This window comes from Gobius niger (genome assembly GCF_951799975.1).
Source record: "Gobius niger genome assembly, chromosome: 21".
NCBI lineage: Eukaryota > Metazoa > Chordata > Actinopteri > Gobiiformes > Gobiidae > Gobius > Gobius niger.
Window position 1 is genome coordinate 17,169,939 of NC_136872.1, and position 23,733 is coordinate 17,193,671.

At 40.2% G+C, this 23,733-nt stretch overlaps 1 protein-coding gene and 1 long non-coding RNA gene across 2 annotated transcripts; both read right to left on the reverse strand.

Moving 5' to 3' along the window:
- Positions 1–2,815: 2,815 nt before the first annotated feature.
- LOC306981008 (uncharacterized protein) lies at positions 2,816–23,673 on the reverse strand. The gene is made up of 14 exons (XM_079580554.1): positions 23,636–23,673; positions 21,596–22,254; positions 21,359–21,454; positions 21,008–21,241; positions 18,867–19,014; positions 18,759–18,785; positions 18,072–18,625; positions 5,352–5,441; positions 5,180–5,275; positions 4,988–5,091; positions 4,780–4,888; positions 4,558–4,699; positions 4,456–4,482; positions 2,816–3,395 (listed from the first exon to the last, which is right to left on the reverse strand). The coding sequence occupies exons 2-14, from the start codon at positions 22,250–22,252 to the stop codon at positions 2,845–2,847; spliced, it is 2,835 nt and encodes a 944-aa protein (XP_079436680.1). The 5' UTR covers positions 22,253–22,254; positions 23,636–23,673; the 3' UTR covers positions 2,816–2,844.
- LOC306980572 lies at positions 9,017–9,431 on the reverse strand. The gene is made up of 3 exons (XR_013794033.1): positions 9,375–9,431; positions 9,218–9,303; positions 9,017–9,133 (listed from the first exon to the last, which is right to left on the reverse strand). It is a non-coding gene; the product is annotated as an uncharacterized lncRNA (long non-coding RNA).
- Positions 23,674–23,733: the final 60 nt, after the last annotated feature.

Sequence of the window (23,733 nt, forward strand, 5' to 3'; positions counted from 1 at the left end):
AAATGGGACACAAAAATGCCAGAAATGTGGAAAAAATGTGATAAAAATGTGACCAAAAAAAAGACAAAAATGTGAAAAAAATTTGATAAAAATTTGACAAAAAAAATGACAAAAATGTGACAAAAATGTATGAAAAAAAATTACAAAAATGTGACAAAAATGTATGAAAAAAAAGACAAAAATGTGAGAAAAAATGACCAAAACAAATGACAAAAATGTGACCAAAAAATTGCCGGAAAAATGACAAAAATGTGACAAAAAATGACCAAAAAAATGACAAAAATGTGACAAAAAATTACTAAAAAAAGACAAACAAAAAAGTTACAAAAATGAGATGAATACCCAACAAAAAAATGATGGCAAAAAAATCTGATGACGTGAGGAAAAAGATCCTCTCGGTTCAGGCGGGAGTTAAGAGGTTAAGATGGGTTGAGAAAACAAGGTATATCAGGTACTGCGAAACTGAGGAAGCGTAGGCATCACTGATCTGGACTTTGATCTCAGGATTCGCAAATTATAGTCTTTGTCTTTTTACAAAATTGCTACATCGACGTTTTAATGTCGGCTACCTTGATACAGATGCGTTGGGTAATACTTCAATAAGTTGTCTAACCTAAAAAGCTTTGCATAACAGCTCAACATTGCATGAACAACTCAACGAGCTTTGCCAAATTGTGTTTACACACGAAGCCTAAAGCATTATTATAGCAGCCATATTTCTAAAGCCTTATTGTTCACTACTTAATAATAACACCAGGCTTTAATCGTGATAAAAAATAAAGATGTAGTAATGCTGAGCCTACCTGGGCACGTCCTCGCTCCGCTGCGTCCCGTGCGTCATCAGTATCTGCTGTTCAAGGAATTTATCCAAACATCGTCCTGCCAAGTTTCAGTTTCATTTCAGGAAACAGGCCTCCAGATCAGCTGTTGTAACATGTAACTCTGGGTAACAGGATGAATTGGCTGTAATTTACCTTACCTTGCCAAGCAAAGTAATACCGCCTATGCTATGCCCAATCCCGTCAGACCTTGGAAGCTAAGCAGGGAAGGGCCTGGTCGGTACTTGAATGGGAGACCGTTTAGTAACACCAGGAAGCCTAGCGAATGTAGTGCGTGAGTGAGTGGTTGGTGGTGGTCGGAGGGGCCGATGGCGCAGACTGGTTGCCTCGCTTCCGTCAGTCTACCCCAGGGCAGCTGTGGCTACAATAGTAGCTTACCACCACCGGGTATGGAGTGAATGAATAATGCAATGTAAAGCGTCTTTGAGTGTCCAGAAAAGCGCTATAAAAAACCGATGCATTATTATTATTATTATTATAAATAATAATTTCCACTACGCGGTGCAATGAAATTGAAGTGATGGCTTTTTATTTGCACCTTTACACCAACAAATACGTACCTTTACTGAGAAGCCCTGCGTTTGTTTTACAGATGGAGTGACCGGTGCAGATGGACAGCTTATTTACATTGACATTGTTTATTTGGTCGGGATGTTAAAGTTGCACTATGTAACTTTTTAACTGGGGGGAAAAAGAATTCTTCATATTTGTGCATGTTTTACCTTTCAGTGGCTCAGTGGCTGTATGGATGCAGCACATTTGCTTTTCCTCACAGTGGCCTCAATGTTGCTCCAGAATCAATTGTTTTGGGTTTCTGGACAGTTTCTGGTCCGAACGCTGAAAAACATTTGATCTTGGAGCGACATCTTGGAGCGTGCATATTTGAAGGTCAAATATGCACAAATATTAAGATTTCTTTTTTCACTTAAAAAGTTACATAATGCACCTTTTAATGAACACACATGGATCTCATGCATGTAAGCGAGCCACACCAGATTGTAGCCTTAGGAGCCTTTGAAGAGTCTCACATACATCTTGGTCTTGAGTCAGCGTCTTATGCATGAATCATGGTTTTGCAGGGGGGCTATTGTGCATGTTTTGTGTTAATGAAGAACAACCCATATGCAGCGATAAAAAACTCGAGAAAGGCCCCTCATGGTGATGAAAGACTGTCTGGGCCCACATACACCTACCTCTCTGACACAAGAATGTGAGACGACAGCCCCTCTGTTGTGTGTTTTTGGGGATCCAAGGATGAGAGCAGCACCGCTTTTCATTTCATTTAAACTTTCTAGTTAACTTCCGACATGTAAAATAATAATAGAACAAAATAATATAGAGCCCATACATTCTCCACACATGTATCAAAGCATGTTGGACAAATAAAAAGAAAACAATTACTTTAATTTTTACAATTGAATTTACAAAAACAAAAACAAAATCACTCAGTAGGACAAACAGTGAATAAAAAAGACTCACTTAAGCCAACAGAAATTTTAAAATTATCAAAATTGTTTTACACACTTTTACCCAATAAATTGAAAGTGTGTAAATGTGTGTTTACATGTTTCTGTAAAGTCATGATCTTTAGACAAACATTAGCAAGTCTCAAACATATTCAGTAAGCCTTTTATAGTGTCACCCACTGACATGAAAAGACTAAGGCCATGTATTTGCAATGATCCCTCCCTTCTTTATAATCTCCCACTATATCCATTTATTGTATTATTTGATTCTATAAAAGGCAAAATATTTGGAGTATAAAGTATTCTTAAAATAACCATGAACCCAATATGTAAAATATACACACATTTATGTATAGAACCATTTTCAAATATGTCAATAATAAAAAACACTCAAGTCAAGCTCAGAGTGTACATCACTAATTCTACTCTGTAACATTTCTATTTTAGCTGCTTTGTCTCACTTGTAGCTGCACTTGTTGTATTTATTTACTATAACATTTGGTGTTTCCCAGTAACAAAAATATACAGTGAGAACAATGCTAGTTTTGTACAGCAGTGATGACGAGGGGCTCAGAGTTTTTACCGTTTTCTTTCAAATGTGGGCTGAAATACGGGAAGATACTGTCGTTGAAGCTGCACTTGGTGAAAGAGTAAATATGACTCTGGTTGGTCACGTCGTAGAAAGACACCAGCCCTTCCTCAAAATCCAAAAACACCCCGACTTTCTGAGGCTTCTCCTTCAGCTTCAAACAGACAGGGGGCGCTGCAAGGGCCGCATAATTCTCCCCTTTGTAATGAACTATCGCCCAGTAGCCTTTGTCCGGGCTCAGGGTCAGCTTGCCCTTGCGGTTTGCTTTAGCCGATGCTATGCCCAGGTCCCAGCCCGTCTTACCCCCCACCTGCACCTCCCAGTAGGCCCTCCCCGACCTGAACTCATTGGCTCCTAAGATGCTGCCGAACATGTCAAACCTCCCCACAGCCAGGGGAAGCTGCTGCTGCTGTTGAATCTGGCCGCCATCTTGGACTTTCTTTCCATCTTTGGAGACGGCGAGCCACTGGTGAGCGGTGGTCGGGTCAAGCTTCACGTCCACTGCAGAACAATGACATTTTCAGCAGTTATTATTATGCTTTCAGTTTTAATAATAATAATATTGATGCATCGTGTTATATATAGTGCTTTTCTGGACACTCAAAGACGCTTTTACATTGCATTAATCATTCACTCCATACCCGGTGGTGGTAAGCTACTATTGTAGCCACAGCTGCCCTGGGGTAGACTGACGGAAGCGAGGCAACCAGTCTGCGCCATCGGCCCCTCCGACCACCACCAACCACTCACTCACACACTACATTCGCTAGGCTTCCTGGTGTTACTAAACGGTCTCCCATCCAAGTACCGACCAGGCCCTTCCCTGCTTAGCTTCCAAGGTCTGACGGGATTGGGCATCGCAAAGGCGGTATGACCACGACCAGTTTTCATTGATTATCAATTAATCCTTAGCTTAGTTCTACCAGGGGTCACAGGTTAGGCAGACTAGGAATCCACAACCCTTTGTCCAAAGAGGAAAGAGGCAACCTTTCACATTGGTAATACATTGTGGTAATACATTGCTTGAAAGAACAGCAACACATTTTACGTAGTATGTTCACAGTGAATGTGACGCTTGAACCAACAATAAAGAAGCTTTAACAGACACTGCAGGTGCTTTTTAGAGATATCAATTTGAAACTTTTGCTGTAGAATAGATCTAAAAAATACACATGGAAACTGGACGGTGCATTGCAATGTTTTAGTTTTAAATCTCCGGGTTGCAAGTGGACAAAACGTCATAGTGTGAGTCTTTAAAAATATTAAAACTAAGATGTTATGGGAGAAAACAAGCTAATTATCTCAAAATAGACCACTGTATGAAAAAAAGTTTTTACACACCATGTCTCACCTTAAACCAAGTCTAAATGAAGATTGGTTCCAGTTAAGACCAGGAGTCAGGGCTTAAACATGTCCAAACCAGTAATAAACCTGGACTAAGCAGGACTTATCAACACTGACTAGAGACTGACTAAAGCCTACAGCACCAACTATGAACCTACTGTCGATGAAATGAACTTAAAGATACACAGAAATCCAATGTTCTACTTGCTCTACATACCTGCAAATGCCGGAGCTCTTTCAAGTTCTGAAAAAAAGCATAAATAGATGAGGTTTTGTCAGTGAACAGAGAGATTATTGTTTCTTTGCCTCTCTCACTAACCTAGAGCTGCAAGCTTCTCTAGTTCTTCTTTGACTTGCTCCATCATGGCGGAAACCGTCTGCTGAAGAGTCCCAAAGGAGAAAGACGTGTCAACAGTGCATTTACTGGAGTCTTTTCCTCTGAGCTTCGAGAGAGGGACAGCCTGGTGAGGACAAAAAACACAAACGTTACATCTAGACAAACGTATTCTGCAAAACCAGTCTTTTAAGGGCGGTTACTCACATCTAAGTCTGCTGCAGTGTCCACTTCCCCAATGGCCCTTTCAAGCCTCTCAATGTCCTTCTCTATTGTCTTGATTAAACATTGAGACTCTCTTTTCAGTTTGTCCTTCCTAAAAAGCATGTATGATGAGCTATACTTAGATAAACTAACAGAAGTACATCAAAATCAGAAAAAACTTAAGATATATTTGTTAAAAGGTTGATCTGACCTGTTTTCCAGAGGCTGCAGTGCTCTCTGTCGCGCCTCCTCCACGACTTGTATCACGTCTGAAAACACATTGTTGATCTCCAGCCACTCCTCGTCCAAACTGCCCTAGAGAGTTTCCAAAACACAAAAGATATTAATTTCTCGCATCCAGCAATAGTAGCCAACTCAAAACACTATTCCTGTCATCACTCGCCTTGCAGGCTTTGACACGTGACCTGATCTCAGACAGCTTGTGCACCCTGGATCGGATTATCTGATGTAGTTCTGCTTTCATCTGGCTCCGTTGAATCTAAAATATAAAGATGAGTGGAATTTCCTCAAGATCACAAAATCGTCCATGTAAAATAGTCAAATTTATTCATTACCTGACACAGCTTTTCAGTCTCCTTTGTGTCATCCACTGGGGGCAGCATAACTTGGGATGTGGTTGTGGGGATCGCCATGGAGGTTTGAGCCTCAGGGAGAAATTAAAATGAGCAGTTATTTACCAAGCCATTGACAAATATAGAATTACATCTTCTGTTAATGGTTATGCCCCATTGTACAATCTACAGTCAGTGATGGATTTTTAGGATTGTGGACGTTTCCGTTGTCCAAGGCTTCGTCAGCAATTCATTATCTCTGGCAGCAGGCTAGACCCATACACGCAACATTCTACTATTCTAGTAGAATGTTGTAGCACTGTACAGCAAGGAACCACTCACCCATTCACACTCTCATTCATGCACCAATATACACAGGCACTGGAGACAAGGAGGGTGAAGTGTCTTGCCCAGGGACAAAACGACAGTGTGCATCTTCAGGAGATGGGATTCGCACCCCTGATCTTCCGATCTCGAGACGACACGCTCTACAATCTGCCACTGTCGCCCCAGGTGGCGCCATTCCAGCAGACTGTGCACCTCTTTCTATGATGCTGCCCCTACAGGCCTAACCTGCAACTGCACTTGTGGGAATGCAACATGCTCTGCTAACTGCTATGGCAAAAAAAATTCACAGTGCCATCGGGGTCTAGACCAAATCACTGCGGGGTCCGGACAACATCACCTCGAGGTCCGCATCCCGAGTTTGCGAAGGCCTGCTATAGAACATATCAGAGTCCCGCCGTCTGATAGAGATGATAAGTTGCTGATGAAGCCTCATGTTATGACATGAAACATCCTCCTTTCTACACAGATGATCAATGTAAACTCTTCTACAATAGAAAATTCTCTTTCACAAACATTTATGCATTATTGTAAAAAAAAAAGTAGAATATGATGCTATGATGATTAATGGTGAACTGCTGTATATTTAGTTACCTGTTGTGCACCAGTGGAGAAATCAAGCGCTCTCCGGGTTTTGTTTCCCTCTGGAGCAGATTGGTGAGAGACTTTTGGGGTTTCAAAAACTGTTAAGAAATACGGACACTGTCGATCATCAGGTATTGTACAAAATCAAGGCAAAACATATAAGCTAACATGAATACCTCCAGAAGATTGTTATTTATTTTATTTTATAAGATATAGCCTCTTACATTGTTCGTTTTCCTTTTGGGGTACAGTCTTCGGAGTTACAGGTCCGGACTGCTCCTCTCTTACCGATCCAGTCTGTTTTGTGGACAGAAGTAAAGTGAGTATGGTACTACAGTAATAACACACATAGGATTCAGGCTGTAACTGCGTATCTTTGATGGGGCGATACCTGAGATGCACCAGTGGGTTTTGTGGTGGGTGGAGGCCTTGTAGACGACACTGTTAGGAAAGTTAACATGGCAGTAGTATGTTTATGTTGTTCAAACTGTTTTGAACTCAAACTTAAGTCTCGCTTTTAATACCTGGTCTGTGCTCTTTCAAAGCACCGTCAGATGTTTTTGGTCCTGGCTGAGATGTGGGGATCTGGTAGAATGGCTATAAAAGAAGAAGTTGAATGAAGTAAGAGACGATTATAACTATATTTCTGTGGGTTGTTTGTGAACATTACCTGCTGTGCACCAGTGGTCGTCATCACCGACTGTGCTGAGAACGATAGAGACCGACTTTGTGGGCTTGCAATATCTGAAAACAAATAAATAATCACTTTGCACTTTCCCTCTATCTTCACCTCAGTCAGCCCCGCCTTCCTGTTAATAGGAATTTACATTGTTGCCAAAGATATTGAAGAAAATATAATGGGAATAAACAGAACATTCGCAAAAAAGGTCAGAGGAACTACGGTTGCCTTGCCTCTGGCTTACTATAACAGAATGGGAAGATGAAATGAAAACCTTAGATTATTTTTAGCATTATATAGTACTTCGAGGACTCGCTCACATTACTCCGTCTTTAGTAGTGTGTCACACTCAAATTCAAACCTGAAAACATCATTAAAATGAACTTTTCTTTGAAAGTTTTATGGAAATTCTACTCAGTTTCACCTTCTAAGGTCCCTGTACCCCTGGTTGGGAAAGACCGAGGTTCATTTTCAGAAAGAAAGAAAGAAAGAAAGAAAGAAAGAAAGAAAGAAAGAAAGAAAGAAAGAAAGAAAGAAAGAAAGAAAGAAAGAAAGAAAGAAAGAAAGAAAGAAAGAAAGAAAGAAAGAAAGAAAGAAAGAAAGAAACACTGAAGTATAAACCTCCCCCTCTCTAAATTTCATCCTTTCATTGACAGCTGTTGGTCATTGATTTGCTGTATACATAATAAATGCTTATCTTTATAATACTACGTCTGCATAAGTCATGTTTACGAGGCAGTATGGAAATGTTTCATGTTACATCAATAAAATTAACCTTCAGTTGGGCCACAAACATAAGATGGCACAATGTTGGCACCCTCAGTTTGTTCTCGAGCGGTCACTGTTTTGCTTGTGCGTTGCGTTTTAAGTGTTCAGTTCAAATGGACAGAGTATATTAAAATTCTTACTTGACTGGTTTTCCTTTGCAGCACCCAAACTCTGCTGCTGGTAAATAAAGACCAGCACAAAGGCGATAAGTCAAAAATTATATAAGCCTAATGAAGGTCTATTAGTAAAAAGGCCATTACCTGCAGTGCCCCGTCAGACAAACTGAAGCCTGGCTTTTCCATTGGGGGTGTATTATTTGCTCCAGTTGTTTGAGCTTTTGGAGGTTCAGTCTTCTTCATTTGTGCACCGGTCGACCAACTAAACACACTCTGGCTTTGCTTATCGCCAAACAAGCTAAAGTTTGGTAGCGTTGTTCCAAAGTCTGTAAATAAATGATTCAGAATTTAATGTCACGCTTCAATTCATAATATACTGTTAAGACCCTCTTGTGCTACTTTTAACAACTTACATTGCTGGGTTTCTTCTTTTGTTTCAGTCGCTAAGTTTGGCCAGTTACTGTTGGCCTGTAACATAAGAAATTTACATAAAACAGTTTTGAATAATGTAATCAAATATTGCACTGAAACTACTTTGCACAAATACATGTAGCTTACCTGTGGCGCACTGGTTTGACCAAACAGTTGGACAGGCTGTTGTGGACTGGGAAACACTGAAAAAAATAAATGATAAATACATTTTATTACAGAATAAATAAAATCTATGAAAATAAAAGCTATGTTCTAAAGCTTACATGGCTTGTTTTCCTTTTCATTTGTTGCAGATGTGTTAGCCGTGCTGGATGTCGGCTTTGCAAACTAAAATGCAGAGCAATGGATAACTTGTCTACTGAAATGTTTCATCTGGTTCAGGCACATTGTTGATTAAAACACTTTTACCTGTTGTGCTCCTGTGAAGTCAGACGTTTGGAGCGGTTGTTGTGCTGAGCCAAAGACTGTGCAAAGGGATGTGTAACTATTACATTTACATGAATTTAGGTGCAATAAGAAAGTGCTGTTTTTTGAGGGCCAAAGAGCTGTTAGACAATAAAAATCTTATATATAGTGTAAGATATATAACAATTCTTACGTGGTTTGTTTTCTTGAGCAGCAACAGGATTTGCACCAAAACTCGGCTGCTGATAAATAGAGCAGCACAAAAGTGAAAAGTCATAAATTATAAGCATAATGAAGGTCAGTTAGGAAAAAAACTAAACAAAAGGCATTACCTGCAGTGCCCTGTCAGACACAAGTAAATCTTTCAACAAACTTAAGCCTGTTTTTTCCATTGAAGGTGAATTATTTGCTCCAGTTTTTTGAGCATTTGGAGGTTCACTTTTTGTCATTTGAAGCTGAATCCATAAAGATGAAAACACATTGTTTGTCTCTAATTGGTTATAACTTTATGAACATGGAAGATTATGAAGATTATTAACCTGCTGTGCACCGGTCGACCAACTAAACCCACTCTGGCTTTGCTTATCGCCAAACATGCGGGAGTTTGGTAACATTGTTCCAAAGCCTGTAAATAAATGATTCAGGATTAGATTTCACACTTCTATTCATATTACACAGTAAAGTTTAAACACATACTTTGATCCATTGATTCATCTCCTGTGTTTGAAGCGATGTGTTGAGGAGTAAATGACGCAGGTTTTATGAAAGGCTATGGAAAATTATTATAAAATGGCGTAGGTTTGTTAGTTTTGTGACATGAAGAGGCTGCATGTTACGGACATCTTGATATTTTATAGATTACCTCTTGTTTGCTGCTGAAATCAAATGTTTTCTGAGATGTGGGGCCCGTAAACAAGGATTGTGCTGCAAAAAATATTAAGTTATTTTTAGTATGTTGAACACTGTACAACATTAAAGGGACTATGTAGAGTTTAAGAAGTTAAAATAATGTATTTTCCTCCCCCTACATGTTCCAGTCATGTCCTAATGTGTAGAATGAGCTCAGACCTGTTCACCACAGCTGCCTCTAAAATCCTGCACTGTCACTCAAAAAGTTGTTACTTTGGGTCTGAATTGCCGTCATGCACAAGCTTAATATAAGAAGGTGCAGTTACACGTATGACCTGAGGTGGCAGTCGTGAGCATAAAAATGGCCAACTTGCATCTAGCCCCTTTTATTACTTCTTTAATACTATTGCTACAGTTCAAATGTTCAAAACCAATCTTAGCTTTACATTTTATTTTGTGTTTTACTTTTACACACTCTTCTTGCTCTGTAAAATACTGTGAGTTATGTTGCGAACCTAGAAAATAGGGCTGGGCAAAAAAATCGAGAAATAATAATTTGGACGATTCAAAATCTTTGCAACAAACTGTATAGTGACTTTTTAGGTTTTACAGTGATTGATTTGCTATTTTAGGGTTTGTTGATGCACTTTACCTAAAAACAATAAATATATTTAAATATATTTACAGTCAGCAGCAGCTATATTGTTTTGTGCAATATCTCTATCTAAAACTCACTGGCGACTTACATTGCTGGGTTTCTTGTCTTGTTTCAGTCGCTGCGTTTGGCCAGTTACTGTTGACCTGCAATTTAAGACATTTAAACCAGTTTAGAAAAATAACTAGAAATGCAATGGCTGCGCCATTGCGATTGACTGCGGAATTGCGGGAAGCGAATGCAGAAATTGCATAAACTGTTCAAATTGCATAAATTGCTTAATTTGCATAATCTAATTTGCATAAACTGGTAAAATGCATAAAATGTCATGTTGCATAAACTGTATAAACTGCATAAAGTGGTAAAATGCATGAATGGGTTAATTTGCATAAAGTATGTAAATTACATAAACTCTTTAAAATGCATAAAACCTAAATGGCATAAACTCTTAAGTTACATAAACACTTTAAAATGCATTAACTGGTTAAATCCCATAAAGTGGTTAATTTGCATAAATTATTAATGTTGCATAAACTTTTATATTCCATAAACTGGTCAAACTGTTGAAATGGCCTCAGTGCTTGATTGGCAGAAGCTGCACAAATGGCTGAAAGGCCTGGAGTCTCCCCATTGGCTGGATTCCCACATACACACTAATGCAAAAATTTCAAACTCTCGTATAAAAAAACTGGAAAACTGCAAAAGGCCAATTTTTTCTCAAAACCCACAAGTTGCAGAAGCTGAACATGCATAAAGTGCAGAAATTGCATAAAATGCAGAAAAAAGTGCAGAAAAGCATGGATTTGCGGCAGCCCCATTATAAGTCAATGGGAAAAATCTCCGACATTTTGGCCGATTGCGGAAAAACCGTAAGTTGCAGAAGTCCCAAAAGTAATAGCACCCTTCTCCTCAACATGCGGAACATTTTGATGCATAACTTGCATAAATTGCACAAAGCATGAAGGTGCTGAAAGCTCTAGAAAATCGGGAAAAAGATGGAAGAGGAATAATAATAAAGAACATGAAAACCAATAATTGACTGCGGAAGAATTCCGCAGTCAATCAATAAAATGAAATAAAAGATATTGCACTGAAACTACTCTGCACAAATACATGTATCTACCTGCGGTGCACTGGTTTGACCAAATATTTGTGTGAGAACTGGCTGAGAAGGCTGTCGTGGACTGGGAAACACTGAAAACAAAAACATTTTATAAGTACATTTTATTATGAAATGATTAAATAATTAATAGGTTCTAAAATGTAGCTTACATGTGGTGTTTTCCTTTTCATTTGTTGCGGCTGTGTTCGCTGTGGAGGTTTGCCTGCTGGATGTCGGCTTTGCAAACTACAAAATAAAACAAAGAATAACTTGTGTATTGATGGAGAAATATTTCATCTGGTACAAGCACATTTTTGATTAAAGAAAATGTTTTTGATTTTACCTGTTGTGCTCCTACGATGGAGTCAAGGGCCCTGTGAGTTTTGTTCACATGGTCAGGAGACTGGAGCGGTTGTTGTGCTGAGCCAAAGACTAAACAAAGACAAGTTTAGCCTTTAGATATGGTTTAAAAAGCACTATTTAAATGCACATTCATTTTGTATCACTCACGGGGCAGGTTTTTCACTGTTGAATCACCAAGTGCAGGTGTTTGTTGAGGGCCAAAGATCTGTTCGGAACACCAGATCCTTTTTTATTACACTAAAAAGGATAATTTAATTCCTTCTTACCTTGTTTTATATGTGAGACACAAAGTAGGAGTATTATCATTTCAACTAATTCTAGAGCTGCACAATATGAGAAAAAAATTGCAAAATTTGATAACCATCTTAAAGCAGAACTAAGTAACTCATGCCCCTAGAGGCCATAAGCGCCACTGCAGGTGTCGTAGCATGCTATGTTTTTTTAGTCATTAATTGTCCGTGAGTGTAAATACTACGCTGACAGAAAAGACAAAGGGAGAGAGGGATATTGTACATACAACTACACAATGGAGATCATTTTTTTCACTCAAACTTGGCTGTAAATACTGTTTAAGTGACGTTAGCGCAAAGTTAGCTTTGCCCGTTAGCCTGTTAGCTTCTTCTTCGTGATTCCATTAGTGTGTATTAGTGACTCCGGTCCGGTGGCAGCGAAGTTGCAATTGTGGTTTTCTGGCCAGAGACACAGGGGGAGATGAAAGACCCTCCAATCATCCCATTAACACTTGTGTTACCCCCATATGATATTATTACGATATTTTACTGAACTTTTGAACCTGTCAAGTTAAAACAACACTCATTTTGTTTTTCTCTCAAATTGTGTAAAAGTAAATACAAAATCAGGAATGAACCTTCGCGAAAAAAGGAACTCAATTGACAACGTTGACTTTTCATTATAACATTATCATTTCTCACCATGGATTGAGGCCACATGCCTGCAGCTGGCAGACGGGTTTCGACTTTATTTTCAGTTTCTGTGATGTAAAAAAAATGTTGCTGTCAAAAGCAAATGACTTAACATAACTTATGGATATTTTGGTACTTACGTGAGCGGAACATTTGGGGAGATTCAACCTTCAGTGGTTTGGAGATCGGAAACATGAGCTGAAAGAAGAATAAACCAATGCTATCATCTTTTGTACTTATTTAGACCCTCTTGGTTATTGGTCCACCTGCTCACCAACATGCTGTACCTGTGTTTGGTTGTTTTCAAGTGCATCAAGTAAAAGTTGTGGAATAACCCTGTTTTCATCCAAATTTACTGTAATTGCGAAACGACAGCAACATTCACAGTTAATGATTCTAAAATATAGAATAGTAACAAATGAATAAAGAAAGTACTCACAGTGTATAAGTCCCTGCTGGTCAAATGGAGGTATGTTGTAGCTAAAATTGGGCATATACGTATTGAAAATAAACTGCGCTGCATCAGGTTTGGTGCGCCCTTGGTTGGCTTCGTTCTTCTTTGGTGTACATCCTTTTATCCCCTGGTGAGTTCTCAAGCCATGGTGTGTTGTGACCTTAGACCAGCCACAGTGGCACACCTGTAAGGTCTTGCCATCCGACATGGTTGCTGGAAAATAAAACATAATTCACCTACTCAGGCTTTTTAAAGTACGCTAAGACACCTTTGGCCTTGATCAGGGGCGGACTGGCCATATGTCCATTCTGGAAGAGCACAGAAGGGCCACTGGCTCTAGGGCCACCGGTCTGGCCTCTCACTTTACCTTACCCTTACCCCCGGGCGTAACCGAGCTTTACCCAAATCTAAAAGCTTAACCGCTTAACTCCCACCTGAACCGAGAGGATCTTTTTCCTCACGTCATCAGATTTTTTTTCCATAATTTTTTTGTTGGGTATTCAACTCATTTTTGTAACTTTTTGTTTATTTCTGTCACATTTTTGTCATTTTTTCGTCCATTTTTTTTAATCACATTTCTGTCATCTTTTTGTCATTTTTTTGTCAATTTTTTTTTGTCAAATTCTGTCACATTTCTGTCATTTTTTCGTACATTTTTAATCAAATGTTTGTCATTTTTTTGCCACATTTTTGTCATTTTTTTGTCAAATTTTTTTGTCAAATTTTGTCACTTTTCTGTCATTTTTTCGTACATTTTTTTTCAAATGTTTGTAATTTTTTTGTCACATTTTTGTCATTTTTTTTGTCACATTTTTTCATTTTTTTGACATTTTTTTGTCACATTTTTGTCATTTTTTGTCATTTTTTTTGTCATTTCTTTTGTCATTTTTGTGACATTTTTGCCACTTTTTCATCAATTTTTCGTCACTTTTTTGTCAAACTTTTCTTACTTTTTTGTCACATTTTCATCATTGTTTTCGTCTCAGTTTTGTTGCTATTTTCACACCTTTTTTCCAGAAGCTTTTGGATTGGGGTAAAGCCAAACTGGAGAAAATGTGCTCGGTTCAGGTGGGAGTTAAGGGGTTAAAAGAAAAGCATCCAAAAACAAAATGCGCTGGAAAAGCAACAAAAAAGTGACAAAAACACAACAAAATGTGACGAAAACATGATGACAAAGCAATCAAAAAAGCGATGAAAAAACAACAATAACATGAAAAAAACCCGAAAAACAAGAGATGAAAACACAACGAAAAAGTGACAAAAAAGTAATGAAAAAGCAACAAAAACATGACAAAAATGCAGTGACAACGTGACAAAAAGTTACTTTTCTAGATTTTATCTTTCAAATGAGGCGCTACAGTGTTGCTCTCCAGTCAAGAAGCTTTTAGATTTGGGCAAAGCCGAACTGGAGAAAATGCTCTCGGTTAAGGCGGGGGGTAAGAGGTGAACATATGTATTTGTGGAAGTGTCACATTTACGCTAATTTGGGCCAGGCTGACCAGAGTCCAGGGCTGTTTTTCAGTCCCAGTCTGCCCCTGGCCTTGATATTGTTGTTGTAACTTAACCTCTTAACCTCCACCTCAACCAGAAAAGTGACAAAAACACAACAAAAAAGCAATAAAAACAACAACATGGCAACAACACAAGGAAAAAGATTAGTTTAGATGAGTTTTCTAGGTCTTCTTAGGATTAAAACTTGAGGCGAGGGGTTAAGAGGTAAAGAAAATAAACCAGATCATGCTGTAAAATGTACTGCAATACACCAGCAGAGGGCGCACAATTCACTTCTACGCCTGAAGGGAAGTGCAAAAGTGTGTTCTACTATCTGTACAGGGAAGTGAATTTCCCCTCTGACAGGATCTGAACAAGTTTGGAGAAAATGTCTAGACTTAAAAACTTAGAGAAACATCATGGATTTCTCTGTGTGAAGTTTACCAGAGTATGGGCTGGCATTTTGACTGGAGAAGGACTGAAGATGCAGGATTACAGAAACATCCAAGAATATGACAAAATACCTTCCAGTGTCTTGAATAAATAAATAAATAAATGAATAAAACTCCACAAATAGAACGTCATAGGCAAAATGTTATGCAAAATAGCACCTTGATGCAACGGATATGTAAAGCCACAAAGCAAATAACACACACCATGTTTACTGGTCCTATCTTATCATATAACAGCTAATATTTCAGATGCAACTACAAGTATATTATTCTTCAATGGGCTGTACCTCAGTGTGCAGTTCTACAGGTGCGTTTGGCCAGAACATTCTGCTGCCCCCTAGTGGCACATCTGGAAACAGGGATGCGAACAGCAGGAAATTAAATCACGAGCCTACTTTTAGCCGATGGAACTTTTTCTTTTGCGGCCAGGATTAAAGAAATAATCTCTTTGTGTTTTTTACTGATGGCATTTGGAGGAAAAGCATTTGAGAACGCGTGTCTCCAGGAAGGACCTTTATGTTCCAGGTAAAAGCCTATGAACGCGTAACTAACTCATCGTGTCTTAACGTAGCCTCCTCCACGTCACGTAAAACCGATTAGGTCAACGAAACTGTTCCTAAAAAGAGCGTAAACTCTGATTTTTGTCTCGAGATTGTCACATGTAGCCTCTGTCTTGTGTCAAAATTGCAACATCAAAGCTGTAATGTAGGTTTTCAAATATATGAGGAGCAGTTTAATATAGTTGCACTGGAAAGATACATTTGGCCGCGCTTTTTATACTGATTTCTAATGTTATTTTGATGCTCGCCATTTTGCATCTCAATGACTTTAAAGAGCCTTGACAAACTCCTTTCTTAATCTTGCTCTGGTTTATGACACGGAGCCAAAAGGTAAAAGTTTGTCAAACATATGCATTATTCAGGTTTGCTCACGCATTATGATCAAATAAGAATGAAGTTCTGCAGCGCTACCTGTGCACGTCCTCGCTCCGCCGCGTCCTCTGCGTCTGTGCCCGTGGCTGACAGATGCGTTTCTTCATCATTCGGACAGGTTTCACTTTCATTTCGGGAAAATCGCATCTCGTCCAGCTGTTTGGTTTCTACACGTATGTACTTCAAACTGGTTTAAGAGGAAGATGGATGACCCTCCCTTAACTTACCATGTGCCCAGATATACCATATGTGTCCTATTTGAAGACTATTTGTCTATTTGCATCATTGCACCTACAAGGAACAGGCCTCCAAGCTATTTTCCCAAGTTGATAATGGATATGCTGTTTTTATTATCATGAAGTCTTTTCTTTTCATTTTACGCTTGAATAACCTAAACAATAAAGGAGACTGAACAGTGACAGATAAGCCTTGCTTTGTTTGTTTGTTTTCCACAGAGTGTGCAGATTATATGCACTCCCTGGTTTTCTTTGATGAACCCACCACATGAAAACAAAGCTTGCAACCTAAATACTGAGTGGCAATGCATTAAATGTTCAGACCTTAAAGGGTAGTGTAGTGTATTGTTAACTAGGGATGTCCCGATCAGGATTTTTGGCCCCCGATCCGAGTCCGAGTCATTTGATTTTGAGAATTGCCCAATACCGAGTCCCGATCCGATACCTAATACATTATTTTTAAAATTAAGAAAAAAAACTATATTATTCATTTAACTTGTTTTCATTCATGGTTTTGGATATAGAAAGTAACTCTACTGTGTCTGTTTTTTCTCAAGTAAGCAAGCCTATTAGTCTTTACAGTGTAATATAGTTTTACACAGAGAGGGTGATCTAAAATCCCATTCGTTAGTAAATGTGTTTGTTGATTGGCAATGAAAACAAAACTTGGGCAATACATATTTTATGCACTGCAATGTAAAAAACTGTCTGGCAGCACAGAAAAAAAACACAGCAGTATAGGTTACAATCTTAACCTATATATATGGGAAAACATCTATTTAAGCTTTTGTATCAATTTCAGTGTAAAGGGCTACTCTCGCCTCACAGCAAGAGGGTCCTGGGTTCGATTGCCACCATGACGGGGCCTTTCTGTATGGAGTTTGCATGTTCTCCCCATGTCTGCGTAGGTTTCCTCCAGGTACTCCAGTTTCCCCTACCGCTAAAAACATGTACACTAGGCCAGGATGAATGGTGGTGTCAGAGGGACCGTTGGTGCAGATTTGTGCAGTCGCGACAGTGCTTCCGTGAGTCTCCCCCAGGGGAAACTGAAGCTACAATGGAAGCTCACCACCACCGAGAGTGGAGTGAATGTAATATGGTCTCATGTAAAGCGCTGTGTGACGAAGTCTATGAAAAGCACTATATTTTATAAAGCTTTTCTTCTAAAAAGTGACCCTACAAATGAAACGTGCCCATAAACTCATCCCTGTGAAGAGTTAGCATGATTTGTTAGAAAAGTTAGGAATGACTTTGGACCACAACTAACGTTTTAGTGATGTGGATTCATCTTTCATTGTTTGTAATCATAAAATAGTACCTTTAAGTCTGTGTCTTGGTCATGAATTTGCAGCAGCCTACTGTGCATGTTTTGTGTTGGTAAGTGAAACATCCGTGCCAGAGGCAAACCTAACCCACTGATACAGGGAGAACAAACTCCAGAGAGGCCCTGTGAGATGTGCACCTGGCCTCAAACCCAGTGAAGAAACATTGTCGATGTAAAACAAAAGCCTAGGTACATTTTGCATAAATAGGCCCATCTGACACCTGGATGCATAAAATGACAGCACAGCCATTTCTAGTCTAGTTTGTGTGTTTTGAGAGTCTGTGGATAAGAGCAGAATTGTTTTTTAGCTTCGGCTGATTGACATTTGATGCAAAAGAAATAAAAACAAACATATTGAGGCACAAAAAAATGTCTGATAAGCATTTATTTCAGAATAAAAAGGAAATAAACAGCAGGATTTATACAATTTGATTTGCAATCATTTCTTCTGACCTGACGCCATGTTGAGAACCACTGCTCTTGACCAGTGGTTGTCAATCTTTTTTACTCGCACCACAAGGCATGTTTCTATCAAACTATATGCATTTCATCTGATTTCAATCTTTATAGCTCAATAAAAACAGCTTTTTCTATCTCACAAAACTGTTATACACTGCAGGAAGTTAGGACAGACTTAACATTAGAAATAATCAAAGGCTCTGTGTTTCGCTCGTCTTTTACGTGTGGACTGAAGTACGGCAGAATCTCATCTCCAAAACCTGCCGTCTCAAAAGAGTAAATATGCTCCTGATTGGTCACGTTGTAAAAAGACACCAGGCCTTCCTCATAATCTACAAACACCCCCACAGTCTGAGGCTTCTCCTTCGGCTGCAAACCGACCGGGGGCGCTGTCAGGGCCGCGTACTTCTCCCCCTCATAATGAACTATCGCCCAGTAGCCGCTGTCCGGGCTCAGGGTCAGCTTCCCCTTACGGTTGGCTTTGGCCGACGTTACCCCCAGGTCCCAGCCGCTCTTGCCCCCCACCTGCACCTCCCAGAAGGCCCTCCCGCTGCCCAGCGCCTCAGACCCCAGGATGCTGCCGAAAATGTCAAATCTTTCCAAATCATCGTCAAAGTCCTGGTTCTCCTCTCCGTCAAACACCTCTTTCCGATCACTGGACAGAACGAGACGCGTGTGGCTTGTGTTGGGGTCAAGTGTGACATCCTCTGCAAAGAACACATAGAAGACAATTCAGCAAATAAATCAAATATAGGCCTTTATCTTGTTACACCTGGCTGACAAAATATCAAAAGCATTGTAATTCCACATCCCCAGTTGAGGTGATACAGTTTTACAGACCTGCAAACTTTGGAAGTCTCCGGAGCTCTGCAACAAAGAATAAAAGAACAATTGTTTAGAGAGTAAACATGCAAGTCCTGTTCAGTAATGTCTTACTAATCTTTTTACCAATGGCCGTGAGCTTCTCCATTTCCTGTTGAATCTGCCGAGTCATTGTTGACGTGACTTTTCTCATGGAGCCAAAACATAAGGATGTGTCCAGTTCAACGGTGGCCCAGTCCTTGGTGTCACTGGGCTCGTTCAGAGACGGATATTCCTGCAACAGAAAAAGAGAACAAATATAACTTGAGCAACTGCTTTCTTACGTTTACTTGACACCGTTGACTTTTACAAAATAGATTATTGCCGCCGGTCGTTTGCTCTTTGACCCAAGGCTTTGGCCGAGGTCATGGATGCAGGGATGAAAAAGCAGTCAATTCATTCAGATATTGAACCAACATTAACCTCTTAACCCCCACCTGAAGCGAGCACATTTTCTCCAGTTTGGCTTCAGCCATATAAATGCTTTTTGCAAAAAGTGTGAAAATACAACTTGTGACGAAAATGTGTGACAAAAAGCTATTAAAAAGTGGAAAATATGTGATGAAGGCCTCCAGATCTACAGTAGTTGCGACCGACATTACTACACGTGGAATTCTCAAAGGAGCTTTCTACAAATCAGATATGGCAACGTTTGGAGGACGACCCAATGATTTCGAAGAGGTTTTTAATGCAGGCTACTAGTTACCATAGACATGCGCTAGCCTAGCACTAGCCTAGGACCACTAAACTCTGCATGAATTTAAAAAAATCTATTATAGAAAACGCTATTTCAATGGCCGCCGCCTGGGCGCCGCCATGTTTATTTCCCATACCGACTTTGAAGCTAAGCAGGGAAGTGCCTGGTTAGAACTGGGATGGGAGACCGTTTCTCCGATGCTAAGCAGGGAAGTGCCTGGTTAGAACTGGGATGGGAGACCGTTTCTCCGATGCTAAGCAGGGAAGTGCCTGGTTAGAACTGGGATGGGAGACCGTTTCTCCGATGCCAAGCAGGGAAGGGCCTGGTTAGGACTGGGATGGGAGACCGTTTGGGAACACCAGGAAGCCTGGCGACAGTACTGAGTGTGTGCGTGGTTGGTGGTGCTGTGCGTGTGCGCGCATCCAAACAGGGCGGTGTGTGCGTATGTGTGTGTGCTTGTGCGTGTGTGTGCGTGCGCGCGTGTATGTGTGCGCGCGCATCCAACCAAGGCGATGTGTGTCATCGTCACTCACCGCTAACCTGCAGACGCTCCGCACAGGTACAGTTACATCCTCCAAAACACATCTGCGTGTCTTTGTTTAAGTCTCTCCTGCAGTGACCGAGGCTGTGGTTCATTTTACATCCAGGGCTGCGTAATGTTAGAGACGCAGACAAATGCCTAACATCCAATCCTGCCCATATACGTCTCCAAAGCTTTGTCTCCGAAAAAACAGTACACGCTCAACATTGCCCAAAACCTGCTCAAACACGAGCCTCTAATCAAACGCGCTGCTCCGACTGATTTATCCTCCGTGTGCGTAAAAGCGAAAATAACTACTACTTAACAGCGCATGGCCTGCACTGCGTAGTTTTTTCCTTTTTTTTTCCTTTGCTGCTGTACCATTTGTTTTCTATTTTGCTTTCACGTATTGTCAGCCCAGAGGTACATTTTATTCTAAAGCAGCTTTGAACGCATTGCCATTTTTATTGTAAGGTTATAAATACTGTCTAACAACGATCATTAGGCTATTTCAGTTCAAAACTTACTCTTTATTTTTTTTATTGTACACTACCGTGATGCACCAAACCACGGGTCCTGCACCGTGACCCAAACCGTTAGAGCTGAACCCCTAATATTTATCCATAATTATTCCACTGTCTCTTGAATTCTATTCCCTGAATTTAGCTAAAATATTGTCGATGTAGTTTATAAGAAAGGAGCACGGGTGCATCAAACACTCCAATTGCAGTTTGTTTGACATTATTTTTAGCATTCATTATTTTACACATTTGTCGTGGCCACAGTTTTTGGAATGGGTTGGGAACCACTGGTCTACAGCTGAACTGTGTGACGGGTTGGACATTTCTTTGTAATCACTCACAATCTCAGAATATCAAATGTGGAGACTAGCGAGGCCCGGCCGAAGGCCGGGTCTCAGCTAGTATATATAGATCCAGAAATCAACAATACTTGGGAATTCAATCCTGAAATATCCCTTTAAATTAAACAAAAAACAGATTTGTGTTTTACTTGTAGGAACAGAATGTGGTCCTCGAAGGTAGATATGTGGTTGAGCTCAGAGATGGTCTTCTCCAGTGCATCCGCCTCTGTCTGCAGTTGTGTACACAGCTCCTCGGCCTCTTGTTTCAGTCTCTTTATCCTCTGCTCCACTGGACTGAGAGCCCGGGCCTGAGCCGCCTCCACGACGGCAATAACACCATTGAAGACCGCCTCGATGTCCCACCATTCTGCATCCAGCTGGTCCTAAGGATAATCATACATTATAGTTTTAAGGAGCATCTTATTTTGGGAGCTGATCTACATGTTTTTTGTGATGTAGATCAGAAAACTGAGATAAATAACTTGAAATATGTTACACACCGTGCAGCTTTTTAAAGCCGCACCAATCTCATCCTTCTTTGTCATTCGCTCCGTGACCTTCTCTTCCAGCTCCTTTACTGTTCTATCAAGTTTTGCCTGTTTGAAAAATACACGTTAATTGGTAAAAGCCTTGATAACATTTTTTTTATTTAAAGCCACACTGCAGAACATTCCAGATGACTAAACATGATCCTAAAGCTTAGCTACAGACACCAAAATCATGGCTTTAACATCTACCTTCTTGCTGGCCCATTCATCCTCCATGGACACCACGCCCTCCTCGCCCTCCTCCATGCACCGCACGCAGATGCACCGCTGCCCCGTCCTGCTGTACAGCTCCAGGGGGCGCCCATGAGTCAGACAAGCCCGCTGGTCCAGGTCCTCCACGGGATCCACCAGCTTGTGGCCCTTGAACCTTTCGTTGGTGGAATGGTTTCGGAGATGCTCTTCGCAGTACGAGGTCAGGCAAACCAGGCAGGACTTGGTGGCGGCCATTTTGGGGCAAACGTCGCAGGGCACTCCTATTAATCTTTTTGCTTCTTCCTCTAATTCCTTTTTCTTAATTTCCCTCTCTCTCCTCTCATTCTCCTCCTCTTCTTCCTTTTTCTTAATTTCCATCTCCCTCCTCTCGTTCTCCTCCTCTTCTTTCTGTTTCTGCATCTGTCCCACCACATTTCGCAGCACGATGTTGATATCAGGGGTGCGATTCAGGTGATTTTTGCACAGAGGGCACGAATCATTGTACACCCTCAGACACCTGGTCAAGCATGCCTGGCAGAAAGAGTGGCCGCAGCTCGTGGTGACCGGGTCTCGGAATGTTTCGAGGCAAATGGAGCAGGAAAGTTGCTTCTCCAAATAGTTAGCTGGTGTTGGTGAGGCAGCTCTTGAAGCCATGTCTGAAGAAATAAATGGAAAGTTCTTATTATGTCTCTATTAGTAGGCACAGTTTATCCAAAAAGATTTCATGACGTTTATGCCAGTATGTTTTGGCTGAAGTGAGCAGTGGGGGAATAGAGGGAAGTGAGAAGTTTGTTTGCAGTTTCCTCGAGTAAAGGTCATAACTTGTCAATCTACATTACAGGCTAAATAAATATCACTTTATTATTGTCTGATATTAAACCCCCGACTTAATTGAACACATTTTCTCCAGCTTTACCTAAATATGGGCCCGGGTAACACATCATTCGAAAGCTAAGACCTTCAGACCTACACCTTGCATTGTTTTGTGATGTTTTCATTGCTTTGTTGTTGCATTTTTCTCACATTTTTGCCACGTGTCTTGGCCGCATTTCATTCTTTTTGTGTAACGTTATCGAGCCACAAAAATGTGACCACAACACAACCAAAAAGGATGAAACCGTGTCAATCATAATGAGGAAGTAGCTTAGATTAGTTTTGTAGGTCTTAGCCTTCAAATGAGGCGTTACCCTGTATAGCTCAACCGGAGGAAATACACTTGGTAAAGGCGGGGGTTAAGGGGTTAACATAAAACTAAACCGTGGAACCACCTGCTGACAATATAAAGACATGCACGACCATCGAGGGCTTTAAAACTGAACGAAATAAACATCTTTAAAGTAGCCAGTATTCTTTGGTTTCACATTGATGGTACTGACTTGTTTGTACTTGTTTGTATTTGTGTTGTTGATGTGTTTTCTCTGGTTGTATGTGAGGAGGGCGAAGGTTTTTTTTATCGAATCTGTAATGTTGTATGTGGTTTGTCTTTCTTGGTCTTGTGAATCTCGTCCTGTCTTCTGTTATGGGTGGTCCGTTCCCTGCCAGGGGCTAAACTAAAACACAACAACCTGAACCTGCAGCTCAACCAGATCTGACCAACTTCTCACTCATCGTAATAATAACACATTTCCATTCATGTCACAAATAAAATATCGTAATTATTCGGCACAACAAATATTGGACATTTGTTCAAGTTGCTCACTTCAATTAAATGCAAAAATAAATACACTTCCTTTTATTATGAATGTCTCTTTGCTGTTTAAGTCTCGACAGACAAGTTCGGTACATTCAGGAAGAACAAGACAGAACACAGACTTACACACAAAACTTTTCTACTGTCTTGATGTGCAGGAGAACCAAATTTCTCCCAAGGGTGACGAATAAAGCACAGTGAAGTCATTTTGAATCTGTTTTTACAATGTAAATACAACATTTCATTACTTTTCTTAGCCATTTTGCTTATTTCCATATAGGTTTAGATGTGATGAATCTTGTGTCCTCCCAATTCTACATTCAGATAATATTTAAAAACACATGTACCTGAAATGCTGCACAGATTTGGTTCCTCTCTGGTCTTCTGTCTTCTGTCTTTGGTTCACCTGCTTCAGCTCCATTGATTTATTTTAAGTTTCATTTCT

Bases quoted from the DNA above. Each gene is read 5' to 3' on its own strand.
- LOC306981008 (XM_079580554.1), bottom strand. From the start codon at position 22,252: ATGGCTTCAAGAGCTGCCTCACCAACACCAGCTAACTATTTGGAGAAG. The intron at 5,092-5,179 runs GCGAGTGATGAC...GAAACTCTCTAG, and splicing joins CACGTGTCAAAGCCTGCAAG to GGCAGTTTGGACGAGGAGTG. The intron at 3,396-4,455 runs GTATGTAGAGCA...ATTGTTCTGCAG, and splicing joins AAGAGCTCCGGCATTTGCAG to TGGACGTGAAGCTTGACCCG.